Below are 13,632 nucleotides of genomic sequence, written 5' to 3'. Positions count from 1 at the left end.
TTTCCTTTTATATTATCCTTGAAATGCAAAATTTCCAAAAACCTTGTATATACGTCGACGCACAATTAAAATGGAACATACCTGTCAAATTTCATGAAAATCCAATACCGCGTTCCGCTGTAAATGCGCAACATATAAACATTCAAACATTAAGATAAATGCCAAACCGTCGACTTGAATCTTAGACCTCACTTCACTCGGTCAACTTTAAAATCAACTAGAGCAATATAAGCCACTGTACATTGAACTTCTTTATAATTATAGATGGTGAAAAGTTATCTAACTTTGAAGTGCTGTCTGTAGTTTCTGTATCCCCCGCTATCTAGTCCATATGCACTGAAGCACTCATGACTGTCTATGAGAAAATAGATCATTATTATTATCATTGCTATTGCAGTGCTATTCTCTCATCCCTTATATTGTCTCGATGTATTTTGTGACTAATTTTAGAGCTAGTTAAGCTAGCTATTTTAGCTCTAAAATTGATTTTAGAGCAAGTTTTGTCAATGCTCGGTAATCTTTCTATAAGATCTCGTTGTACAACGAGCAGCTCAGGCACTGGGCTACTGCTCAGCTATGTAGCACATCCTTATCTTATCTGATTCGGCTGCCAAGGGAGGCTCGCCGAGCAGAAGACAGAGCCAGTTAGTTCAGTTGGTCTAGAGCTGTTGAACGGAGCAAGACGCGGCCAGAGCGGGTGCAACTTGTGACACGATCATCCTCTACACTTCTTCAACAACTTTGAACTGTACCTTCCCTTAACTAGAGTTAAAGGAAGAGGCGTGAGGCATCGAGATATGGCACTGGCAAGAAGGCGAGTCCCGTACGACGACTTCCGCGGCTCGTGGCAGCCATACAGCCTGTTTTGACCTGTGACACAAAATTAAGTTCTGGACCAAACTCTAACAGGACCCAGGAGGGTTCCGAAGAGGATCGGGAACGCAAGAGGACTTAAAGTAAGGATTGGGAACGCCTTTCTCGACCCGAAGATCTCGATCCTGACAGCTGGAGACAGCCGGTGACCGAGGTGTTGTACTCGGTGACTGCCAGTGATGCCCGGTTCCAGGGCTCTTCTATGTTGCTGATTCCAAGAGGACCTTGTTTAAGGCTTGGGAACGCCTTTCCCGACCCGGAGATCTCGATCCTGACTGCTGGAAACAGCCGGTGACCTAGGTGTTGGACTCGGTGACTGCCAGCGACGCCCGGTTCCAGGGCCCTTCTATCTTGCTGATTTCAAGTGGAACAGCAAGAGGACCTTGTTTAAGGCTTGGGAACGCCTTTCACGACCCGGAGATCTCGATCCTGACAGCTGGAGACAGCCGGTGACCGAGGTGTTAGACTCGGCGACTGCCAGCGATGCCCGGTTCCAGGGCTCTTCTATGTTGTTGATTCCAAGTGGAACAGCAAGAGGACCTTGTTTAAGGCTTGGGAACGCCTTTCCCGACCCGGAGATCTCGATCCTGACAGCTGGAAACAGCCGGTGACCTAGGTGTTGGACTCGGTGACTGCCAGCGACGCCCGGTTCCGGGGCCCTTCTATCTTGCTGATTCCAAGTGGAACAGCAAGAGGACCTTGTTTAAGGCTTGGGAACGCCATTCCCGACACGGAGATCTCGATCCTGACAGCCGTTGACTGAGGTGTTGGACTCGGTGACTGCCAGCGATTCCCGGTTCCAGGGCTCTTCTATCTTGCTGATTCCAAGTGGAACAGCAAGAGGACCTTGTTTAAGGCTTGGGAACGCCATTCCCGACACAGAGATCTCGATCCTGACAGCCGTTGACCGAGGTGTTGGACTCGGTGACTGCCAGCGATTCCCGGTTCCAGGGCTCTTCTATCTTGCTGATTCCAAGTGGAACCGCAAGAGGACCTCGAGTAAGGCTTGGGAACGCCTTTCACGACCCGGAGATCTCGATCCTGACAGCTGGAGACAGCCGGTGACCGAGGTGTTAGACTCGGTGACTGCCAGTGATGCCCGATTCCAGGGCTCTTCTATCTTGCTGATTCCAAGTGGAATAGCAAGAGGACCTCTAGTAGGGCTTGGGAACGCCTTTCCCGACCCGGGGATCTCGATCCTGACAGCCGTTGACCGAGGTGTTGGACTCGGTGACTGCCAGCGATTCCAGGTTCCAGGGCTCTTCTATCTTGCTGATTCCAAGTGGAACAGCAAGAAGACCTCGAGTAACGCTTGGGAACGCCTTTCACGACCAGGAGATCTCGTTCCTGACAGCTCGAGACCGAGGTGTTGGACTCGGTGACTGCCACTAACGCCCGGTTCCCGGGCCCCACTAGCCTGCTAGCCCTAGGCGGAAAAGCAATATTAGATGCTAATTTTTGTGGCTGATCCAGCTACAAAAAAATTCAGGTTCCATCTCGGTGGAAGGGGGGATACAGCCCCATTTACCTTCCCCTCCCCACCACGAATACGCCACTGGTTTTCTCGGCTTGGGATACTTCCAAGCATGTTTCGGGGCATTGATTATTATATCGATTATTGGACTGGGAATAACAGTCCACTCTCTAGATTTGATGTCCACAGTCAAATGAGCAGCACAGGACTGTTGGTGACTCAGTAAGGAAACGTGGGTTTCGCACTGTTTGGCCTAATGTAATCACTGGTACATTAGTAATCTACATTATAAATGTATGATTTGATTTCATAGTGTGATCACAACATATCCAGATTTTATATTTCTGGATTACAAGCTAACTAGAAAGCTTTTTGAACTGTCAAACACCGAAGGGGCAAAACTTAGAGGCAAATACTAAGGGAGAGAGGAAAGTCAAAGATGCTTGGCAAATAAAGTGACCATTGAAATTAGAGTATTTTATTAGAACATTGATAAAAATATATAAAAAATAACAAAAAGAATCAACAAAAATAAATTATAATAAATATTATTATTGGAATACTGACACAGTACACAAGGTTTGTCATTGGATAAGTTTATTAACTATCACTTATTTCATTGTTAAGTGAATGTTTGTTGGCATTGTCGTTATCATTGACGTCATGGAGCCACAGCCTTCTTCGCTCACTGTCGTTCGACACAATTATAAAAAGCTCCTTTTCTGGACATTTTATTTGTTCCCGTAGAAAATCAACAAGTTCAGTACTCTGCAAAAAATAAAAATACAAATTATCTCATAAAAGATATATAATTTATTTATTTCCTTTAAAACAATAAAAACAAGCAATAAAAACATAAGAAGTACAAAATATCTAAAATACAATACAATAGGTCTATAAAAAATATGGAATTTCTATTGGAAATTAACCTACTCAACTATGGGAAACCCATGTACTAGAGTAGGTGTTAGTACCCACTAGTTATGTTAGTGGGGGTGCAAACTGCAAATACGTTGGGTGAGTGAGCTCACATATGGTTTGAGATTATGTTTTCTATATGATGTCTTCCAGTTGAAATAATCCAGTTCTTAGCGGCAGTTTTGAATCTTCTTGGATTTTCTATTGACTTGATTTATGTAGGAAGTAGGTTGTGGAGTTTAGGTGCTAGGTGGTTGAAGTGTCATTGATATAATTGCCTTCCTAGCCACGTTCGTAATAAGAAGGTTTCTGTTTTTTGTGTTATGACTGTGGTTCCTATGTTGAAAGCTTTCCGGGTTTTTGTGTAGTCTGCAAATTATTTCCAAAGAGTAGAGCTGTCTTATGTCCATCACACCAAACTCATTGTAGAGCTGGTCCGACGGATAACGTCTCAGTTCTGATCGAGCATCCGATGCTATCGGAAGGTATCTTATCGTGCTCCTAAGCACGGAGTTTAAGCCGGCCGGCTAGTGTGCTTTTAACCAACTAGGCTACTAAAGTGTTATTCTTGTTGAAATTCTTCCCAGTTTTGTTCCAAAGTGATTTTTTATAAATAAATTTCGGAATTATGGAGTGCGACCGTTGTCAAGGGGAAATAATTAAGGATAGTGTGAAGTGCCATGATTGTCAAACTGATTTCCATCAGAATTGTGTTGGACTATCAAGAGAAACAAGAAATAAGAAATGGAAATGCGAAAAATGCACCGGTACTACAGCCATTGTGAGTGCCAGATCTAATAAAACGGATGATCGTGAAGTATCTAATGAGACATTATTAAGTGCAATCACCGAATTTAGGCAAGAAACTAATACAAAGTGGGAGGAGAATAACAAGAAGTGGGAGGAAATGAAGAAACAGTTCAACGACGTTAATGATAAGTGTAATAAAACATGTGAAACTGTCAGTGAATTGGAGAAAGAGAACGCGCGTCTTAAAGATGAACTGAAAAACGTGAAACAAAATGTACAGGACCTCCAACAGCAGACGCGGAAAAACAATATTTTAATATCAGGCGTACCAGTAACTTACAAGGAAAATGTGTTTGGAATATTAGAGGACATAGCTCGCGTTCTACAATTGAATTTTTACCACTCTGATATATCAGCTGCGCATAGTTTAGGTGGTAAGAAAACAGATAATAGACCTCCGACCATTGTGTCGTGAACTTCACATCCCGAATAACAAAAGAAGTGTGGTTGGCAGCAAGGAGGGATAAAGGAAAACTCACTGCATAGGACCTTAGAGCAACATTTCCAGACAACCGAATTTTCATCAACGAGCATCTTACTCCTGAAACGAGAATGATTTTCAACGCGGCCAGAAACCTGATGAAAAACAATAAGTTCTCGCCTGTATGGTGAAGGTGTCAGCGGAGCAGCGTCCGTTTCGCGTGCGAGACCTCGCACATGTGGAGGGCCGTGGCCAACGCGATGCACCGTCGATGCAAACGCCGCCAACCAGCAGCCAAGGCAGCACAGCTAAATAACCCGCCCGCCAGTCAAGTAACCGCATAGCAGTGACTTGAGAAATGTGATTTTTTGTTAGTATGAAAGAGAGTAAGAAAATAGTTGGACTATATTATATTCTCTCAACTCTTTATTTGCAGAAACAGTGAGTATTATATTTATTTTGTTTAAAACTTTCTACTATCACACAAAGATAATTCAAATTATTTGATGCAATTTTTTTCTGTGAAATTATCTTCTTTATTTCGAACTAATACAAGTGCATCTTTTTTCTTGTGTTTATTTCCAATTACCATTTTTAATTTATTTTATTTTATATGCGAACTCACATAATGTAAATAATATTATAAGGGAATGTTCAAAGATGAGACAATATGATAATAAGTGTGCCATAACATTAATTGATATTAATCATGCAGATTGTCACGTCAAGCGATTGTTGCTATATACTCTATTCCAGCCTATTAATTTCATTACAGATAGATTATTTTTCTCATGCAACTGTGTTGTGTGATAGTCGGATATGATTCTTCACAGTTAGTTTCAGTACAAAAACAACTTGATAAGATATCTCACTAGTATCCTAATCTGTCCGAAGAAATATTTCACTGAGAGAGGGGCCTTTAAAAGGTGACCAAATCCTTATCGGTGGAATTTGATAATTCCATACTAGAGTCATGGTTATCGCCTACAGTTTAGCCAGTGAAAAGTGAAATTCATTTCTTATCAATTTCCTCTTTTCTTTAGAACATTTCTATTTTCTTATGAATTCATAATTTTTTACAGGCACTCTCGTTTATTAGAATTTCCTTCAGATACTGAATTGCATTATTCTTTAATTTGTTATATTTCCATCTCATTACTGGTCGGACGGCTTGCCGTTGTTTCTTATTTCTTTTTCTCCTTTCTTCTCATGATAAGGAATGCTGTAGACTTATTAGATATCTCACCAATTAATTGTGCAGAGTGTTCAGATATTAAGAATTTTTGTAGTACATTTTTGGAGAGCGGGGAGCTTGGGAGTCGCGATGTTGCAAATCAACATAACTTTACTGTAATCCAGCAAAATATTGGGAGCTACAAAAAAATATTGATGAATTTATTGTAGTATTACAAAGCCTGGGTTGTCATTTCACATGCATTATTTTAACGGAGGCTTGGCTGAAAGATGAGAGCGATTTGATGGAGATTCCTGGCTACAATTTATTCAGGTCATATAACAATATTAATCAAAGCGATGGAGTTATTGTTTAAATAGACAATGAGATAACTGCTTCATGTCGCGAGATTCAATTAGGGAATATTGCTACATGTCTCTCCCTCACTTTTGATTGAGTCGGTGTTCCTTTTGAACTACTTGGAATCTATCGTAGCCCCAACTCAAGTCTTGACATTTTTATTGAATCCATTGAATCTTACTTTAACCAACAGAGAAATGACGCTAAATGTATAAAAATCTTCAGTGGTGATATAAACTGCAACCTCTTAACTGCTAATCCACATACTCTGGTAGAAAAGTACTTGAATGTAATGAACGAGGCAGGCTTTATTTCATGTGTAGATAAGGTGACCAAATCCTTATCGGTAGAATTTGATAATTCCATACTAGAGTCATGGTTATCGCCTACAGTTTAGCCAGTGAAAAGTGAAATTCATTTCTTATCAATTTCCTCTTTTCTTTTGAACATTTCTATTTTCTTATGAATTCATAATTTTTTACAGGCACTCTCGTTTATTAGAATTTCCTTCAGATACTGAATTGCATTATTCTTTAATTTGTTATATTTACATCTCATTACTGGTCGGACGGCTTGCCGTTGTTTCTTATTTCTTTTTCTCCTTTATTCTCATGATAAGGAATGCTGTAGACTTATTAGATATCTCACCAATTAATTGTGCAGAGTGTTCAGATATTAAGAATTTTTGTAGTACATTTTTGGAGAGCGGGGAGCTTGGGAGTCGCGATGTTGCAAATCAACATAACTTTACTGTAATCCAGCAAAATATTGGGAGCTACAAAAAAATATTGATGAATTTATTGTAGTATTACAAAGCCTGGGTTGTCATTTCACATGCATTATTTTAACGGAGGCTTGGCTGAAAGATGAGAGCGATTTGATGGAGATTCCTGGCTACAATTTATTCAGGTCATATAACAATATTAATCAAAGCGATGGAGTTGTTGTTTAAATAGACACTGAGATAACTGCTTCATGTCGCGAGATTCAATTAGGGAATATTGCTACATGTCTCTCCCTCACTTTTGATTGAGTCGGTGTTCCTTTTGAACTGCTTGGAATCTATCGTAGCCCCAACTCAAGTCTTGACATTTTTATTGAATCCATTGAATCTTACTTTAACCAACAGAGAAATGACGCTAAATGTATAAAAATCTTCAGTGGTGATATAAACTGCAACCTCTTAACTGCTAATCCACATACTCTGGAAGAAAAGTACTTGGATGTAATGAACGAGGCAGGCTTTATTTCATGTGTAGATAAGGTGACTAGACCGGTCAGCAACACCTGCATCGATCACTACTTTGTCAGATTACCGCACACTTTCAAAGTTTCAACAATTGTAGTACAAACCGCGATCACCGATCATTATGCCATATGTCTTAATTTATCAACTCATAAAATAGACAAAATTCCTGAAAAAGATGAATACTATTTTAAAATTGATTGGAATGGTGTTCAGAATTCCTTGTCTCTACAGGGTTGGGACCGTGTAATCGAAGAAAATAATATCAACCTATCAACTAATCTATTTATAGATACTATTCATAATATTATACTTGAGAAGACATCTAAAATAAAAATAACTTCAAAAAATACAAAAATCAAACCATGGATTACCAGAGGCTTAATAAATTCAATACGTTACCGCGAAGAAACTTAATAGACAACCCTACTGCATTGCTTTAAAAAACGAATTCATCCGATTCAGAAACTTATTACACTCAACCATTAAACGAGCCAAACATAATAATTATTATAAGAATAAAATTGATGAGGTTTCGTATAATCCTCGAAAGTTTTGGACCGTTGTGAAAGAGATTGCTGGTAAATCAAAATGCCATCAATCATTCCCATTCAATTCATTTTCTAAAAATGGAGACCCCAACCAAACCCAAAATATCAAAGATATCTGCAACAATTTTAATCAATATTTCACGTCCGTTGGATCTTCCCTATCCCAATCGTTGAACCCTGTTGGAGAACCAGAAATTAATGATTCTGAGTATGGAGTTGATGCAGTATTTGAGTTTAAAGAGGTCACAAAAGATGAACTAATGAAAGTGATACAGTCTTAAAGGTAGGAGTGCTCCGGGGTACGATCTCATTCCAACTAAATTAATCAAAGAGAATCTTGAGTCACTAATTAATCCTACCCATCATTTAATAAATTTAAGCATTCGTGAAGGACAGTTTCCGGAAAATCTAAAAATAGCAAAAATCATCCCAATCTACAAATCAGGACCTAAGAATCAATTCTCAAACTACAGACCCATATCTCTTTTAACAACATTGTCTAAAATTATTGAAAAATGTGTTAAATTACAGTTAAAAGAATATTTGACAAATAATAACATACTTGCAAAAACCCAATATGGATTTCAAAAATCAAAAAAATACCAATGATGCTCTATTTGATGTAACCAAATATATAATTGAGTCAGTTAAATTGAAAAATAAAGTTTTAATGACGTTCCTGGACCTGGCCAAGGCTTTCGACTCTATAGATAGAGGCAAGCTCTTCAAGAAGCTTGAATCTATCGGAATTAAAAATAATGCGTTGCAGTGGTTCAGAAGTTACTTTTATGAACGCCTTCAGTTTGTTCAAATTGATTGTAAATGTGGTGAGAGGGACAGAGTTGACTATGGGGTGATTCAGGGAAGCACCCTGGGTCCAATATTGTTCCTTATATCAATAACATTTCAAAGCTCAACACGACAAGCAAGATATTCCTATTTGCTGATGACACGGTTGTTGTTTCTGTTGGCAAGGATTGGGAAGATGTATATAAAAATGCCACTATAGACCTTTCAAAAATAAAAAAACTGGTTCGACCATAACAGCTTAACAGTAAATATAACTAAAACAAAGTATATGCTGATTGTAACAAGGAACCAATCAGATCCAGGCTCAAGACAGGTGAAAATGCATACATGTACAGATTTAGAATCCTCAGTCTGTACATGTGAATCAATCATGAGAGTTGACCAATACAAATATCTTGGGGTTATTTTTCATACATCATCACTTGAGTTGGGTTCCCCATATTCAATGTGTCAAACAGAGGCTTAGAAGGATGTTGTATGGACTCTCTCAGCTCAGCCAGGTACTAAACATTAGATTGTGTAGGAGGATCTACCATGCATATGCCCAATCAATATTGCAGTATGGAATAATAGTTTGGGGAGGTGTTTCATCTGCTTGCCTGGAGCCGCTGGCCGTCACTCAACGCACAATAATGAAAACTATCCTGAAAAAAGAATCCAGGTACCCCACGTTGCTGCTATTCTCGGACTTCCCTGTGCTCAATGTAAGACAGTTATTTATAAAAACAATTCTCACTGTGCCGAGCACTCTTTTTAATTCAGGCCTTTTTCCCAAGTTATAATAGTAAATTTAATACGCAATAGACTAGAGCCATTATTGTAAGTGAGTTAGCGAAATAAATTATTTTCTCTCTCTATTATGAACGGCCATGACTTCGAGTTTCCCATGATAGATATTTAAAAATTGTGGCTCCGAGTCGTCGAGGAATGTAGATTATGGAATTATCTCTAAAACTTAGCCTTCCTGTCGCGACATAAAGTGCGATAAGTTGGAAAACAGCAAGCAATGAAATTATAACAAACTACCGATTTTGCAGTTACTATTTGGTCCAAAGGCTCTAGAAGCCACGCGACGATTGGTCCAATTGATTCCCTTCGCCCAATAGGAGACCTGTTTCTAAATACAGTAGTGGGGCGATTCCCCAGCCGCAAGACCAGATTACGTTTCGGAAGACACTTTGCTAGGAGCACTACGAGAGTAAAGATGTAGTCATTATGTTTCGCCCTTTTTGGGCAGGTTTACAAGTTTATATAATTAGTTAATGTAGGAGCTAGTTTTATTTTTATTAATGTTTAAATTTTCTAGTAGTGCCATGTCCTGAAAGGTTTAATTGTGTTTCTTCTTCATGTACTGAAGAATTGCTTCTTCAAATAACCGCTAAGCGGTTCATGTGTGTCCCCAAACCAACTTCTTGTACTACCACCCCTTTGGTTCCGCAACTTTATGTAACACCGCTTCAAGACACCCGTTCAGACGACAGGTCTAGGGACGTAAGAGGACGTCGCCGTCAAGCCAAATTCAACCGGTAAAAGTTCACCGCCAAAAACAAGGTACTGTAACCCCGACGATAAAGCAACGTACAGACCATTCGAGAATGTCAATCAAAAGTGGGGATTCAAAATTATTATGAAATGGGTTATATGGGTTACTATCGACGAAACTTGGGTTCAAAGGGCTTTTCTTTCTTGAGTAATTTTATGTTGAAATTAACTTGTTATTTGATGACTGATATTGTTTGGTTTTGTGACGTATCGCTATCTAAAAGGGGATAGTAATGCGCCCCCGAATCAGATGAAGAATGTCAACAAAGTAACATGAAATTGTTGTTTCTGTTGTTCGATTTTAGTTGCCAATGTTTATTGAAGCTGTTTGTAATTTTCAATTATTTCAAATTGTAGTGTTATTCTATAGTATAAACCTATTAAATCAGACATGGTAAGATTAATTGAAGTTTTCTTGACTCTAGCCCGTTCACCTGCATGAATTAGGTATAGACTCAGGTATTTTCTAGATGTGTCGGCCTATTTCTAAATTCTAAATTTTATTCAAAATTATCTCTTTATCACCTTTAAAAAGGTAAAGGCACATCAAATATATAAGGAAAAATAAAATAAACCTATTTGCTAATATACAACACAATTATCAAACACTACTCAGGAACAACAATGGATATTCAACACCTAGATTAATGCATGGAATAGAACTCAAATCACCATACTACCTAGCTCAAATTATCTATAGGAATTTGCCGGACGTCATCAGGGAGGCTGAGAATTGCAGCGACGTGGTGTATAAAAGTAGGTTGGTTGGGTGGCTTTTTAGCATAGGCTGGATTGGAACTGAGGAACTGCTCCATTCACCGTACATGTAGTATAACTTACCAGCTTAATTTAATTAAAATATAACTTTTTCGCTTCATTGCTGGTCCTAGGTTCCCTTGCTCTCCCACTTGTAAATTTATAATCAACTCTGCTCGGCTATTGATCACGTATTTTTTTGAATAAACTATAAACAGCAGTTACATTTACTTATATAGGTTGTATAGAACATGAAGTTAATAGTTCATAGCACAGATACATGTTACTCTATTTTCATGCAAGAACTCTCCCCCATTCACAGACGTATAGTCTTCTAGGGGGAATTCCACGCCATCTATGTACTAGCATTAATGTAATAATGTATCATTTCCTATTTCAATTAATTGATGTATTCTATTTATAATTGAATTTATGAATTTTACATTTTTTTTGTAATGCAATGTGGAAAAATAAATTGATTTGATTTGAACGAGGTGGCCTGTGTTGATGATCTTCATTATTAGTTTTTGCACTTTTAAGAGGGGGCCAAGGTGCACGTTGTTCGTTCCCCCCCCCATCCTACAATCCCATAGGTAAGCATATTGTAGCAATATTACGTGGGAATGGTGAATAATTATTATAAGTAATGATTTATACTATCTGTGACAACACATTTCATAGGCAGAGCTTGAATTGATAGATAGAGCGACCGACTATTACTATCAACAAGATAAGGTTTACTCACCAGAAAATTATTACTGTAAACAATTTTTTGTTCTGATCCTATATTATAAATGTGAATGTTTTGTAAAATTATATTTTTAATAATCAATCATTGTACCTCTTTCGGGAAGATGTTCTTTGAGTTTAGCCCATTGAAATCAATGAATTGATTTTGTATATTGAGACTATCCAATCTCACTCACAATATTTCGAGATCTAGGGTTCTAATCCTCTCTCTTCAACATCTTTGGGGAAGTATCGGCCTTATCTCGTTGTAACGGTACTCTCTCCCGGCAACTTGGAAGGAGCTCAGCTGTTTTTCGTCGTATTCTCTCGTTGTATGGTGAAGTGTGCGGACGGTTTAGTGCCAGTGAAAATTTGAACGCGCCTGCAAAATCCTAAAAGAAGCGGAACTGAGGCATTCTTAGTGCATAGGTGGGTACCTGCTGACGAACAACGACTGATGCTCTACCGACTAAAATTGCTATCCAGGGACAACTCTTAAAATCTGGTTAGTTCTTTCTGATTATCAAAATTAGTTACGAAAGGACCTTTAGGTGGAGTTAGTTTCCATATATCCTAAACAATAAAACTGTACTTTTAGTACAAGCGCTGGCTTACATTGAGCATAGGCCTAAATGAGAGGCAGAGAATTTGACTTCGGATTATTGTTAGGGGGTCTTTAGTGTATATGAAACTCGATCTCGTCACGTTCCAGCATAGAGAAACAATAGCATAACTAACGCTTTCCTTGCTCAAAATTACATACTTCATCTTATTAATAATAATTATTATGAAAATGAGAAGCTTTAATGGATTTTAAGTTTGTCTTGAACTTTCGAGAAATGATATTTAATATGATAATTGATATGTGTCAATGCAAAATAAAAAGAAAAATTGATATACAATTTATTGAATTGTTTTTTAAACAGTAATATTGTAATGGTCTTTACTTTTGGTTGATTCATCCATTCTGTATTCCCGTTCACACCGTTTTGAAATAGTAACATTCCTCCACGTAGATTCATACACTTATACCGGAGAATATCATACACTTTTACACTTGTCACAACTCTGTCCAGATAAAAATCTGAAGAGATAATAACTATTTATTTCTATATTCAAACGGAAATCACCCAGTAATTCACTTGCTTCCAGACCATTGATAACATTTCGCACATTATGGTGTATTAAACATTCCATCAGAGTATTGAAAAAATAATCATGTCCTTGTAAGAAGGTTATAAATTTCTGGTCATCATCCTCATCTCTCATTATTCTCATTGTACTTCCTTTGTTGAGAGAATACTCTTCACAATCTTCAGTGGAACCCATAATGATGTCAACAACTTCGAACAGGATATTTGTGATGGAAGATTTATTTGAATATAGTAGCAGCCATTTCTGGAAAGCATTGCAGGAACTAGATAGGCCTATTCCAATCACTTCTCCATTAGTTTTAGATCATCGAATGAAGTTTTGCTGTAAAGCATGGTCGGTTGCCACATTATTAAATTTTCCATGTTTCCTTTTGATAAGGAGTTCCCTTGTTTGAATTGATTTTCGACTTCTGTGGGTATATTTTTCATATCTGGAACGATATAACACACAAAGTAAAAAAGTATGGAATCATTTCTCGTTCAGTTTTCAAGTGCAAAAAGCGGAATCCTTTCTTATCAGCACCAATACAATTTATTAAACTATGCTACAATAATCAATCATAAATTTGAAGTTGTCATCGTTTTTGCATTGTAATTTTGAAAATTTGTTGAATTTCACAAATAGTTCCTAACTTCTCTCAAATATACCACGACAATCTCTCATATTTGAATTTTTCCTGATTCTCCTTGTAGTTGTTTGTTTGAATGTAAATATTATGCATATTTATGACTCACGCTTACCATTCAAAAACATTTTCAATTGAATTCTCCTCAATGAGCTTGTGAGCTCTCATATCAAAGCTCTTATACTGAG

At 38.0% G+C, this 13,632-nt stretch overlaps 1 protein-coding gene across 3 annotated transcripts in view; it reads right to left on the bottom strand.

Annotated features, from left to right (window-relative positions):
• Positions 1 to 2,809: 2,809 nt before the first annotated feature.
• LOC111058360 (josephin-1) overlaps positions 2,810 to 13,632 on the bottom strand; it is a 50,842-nt gene continuing 40,019 nt past the window's right edge. For all 3 annotated transcript variants that reach the window (XM_022345875.2, XM_022345876.2, XM_022345877.2), the window contains exon 5: positions 2,810 to 3,115. In XM_022345875.2, the coding sequence (XP_022201567.2) occupies positions 2,948 to 3,115 (168 nt within the window). In that variant the 3' untranslated portion in view covers positions 2,810 to 2,947. The remainder of the gene's footprint in view (positions 3,116 to 13,632) is intronic.

This window comes from Nilaparvata lugens, chromosome 10 (genome assembly GCF_014356525.2).
Source record: "Nilaparvata lugens isolate BPH chromosome 10, ASM1435652v1, whole genome shotgun sequence".
NCBI lineage: Eukaryota > Metazoa > Arthropoda > Insecta > Hemiptera > Delphacidae > Nilaparvata > Nilaparvata lugens.
Note: the sequence above shows the minus strand (reverse complement) of the source record. Positions and strands in the feature narration are given on the sequence as shown.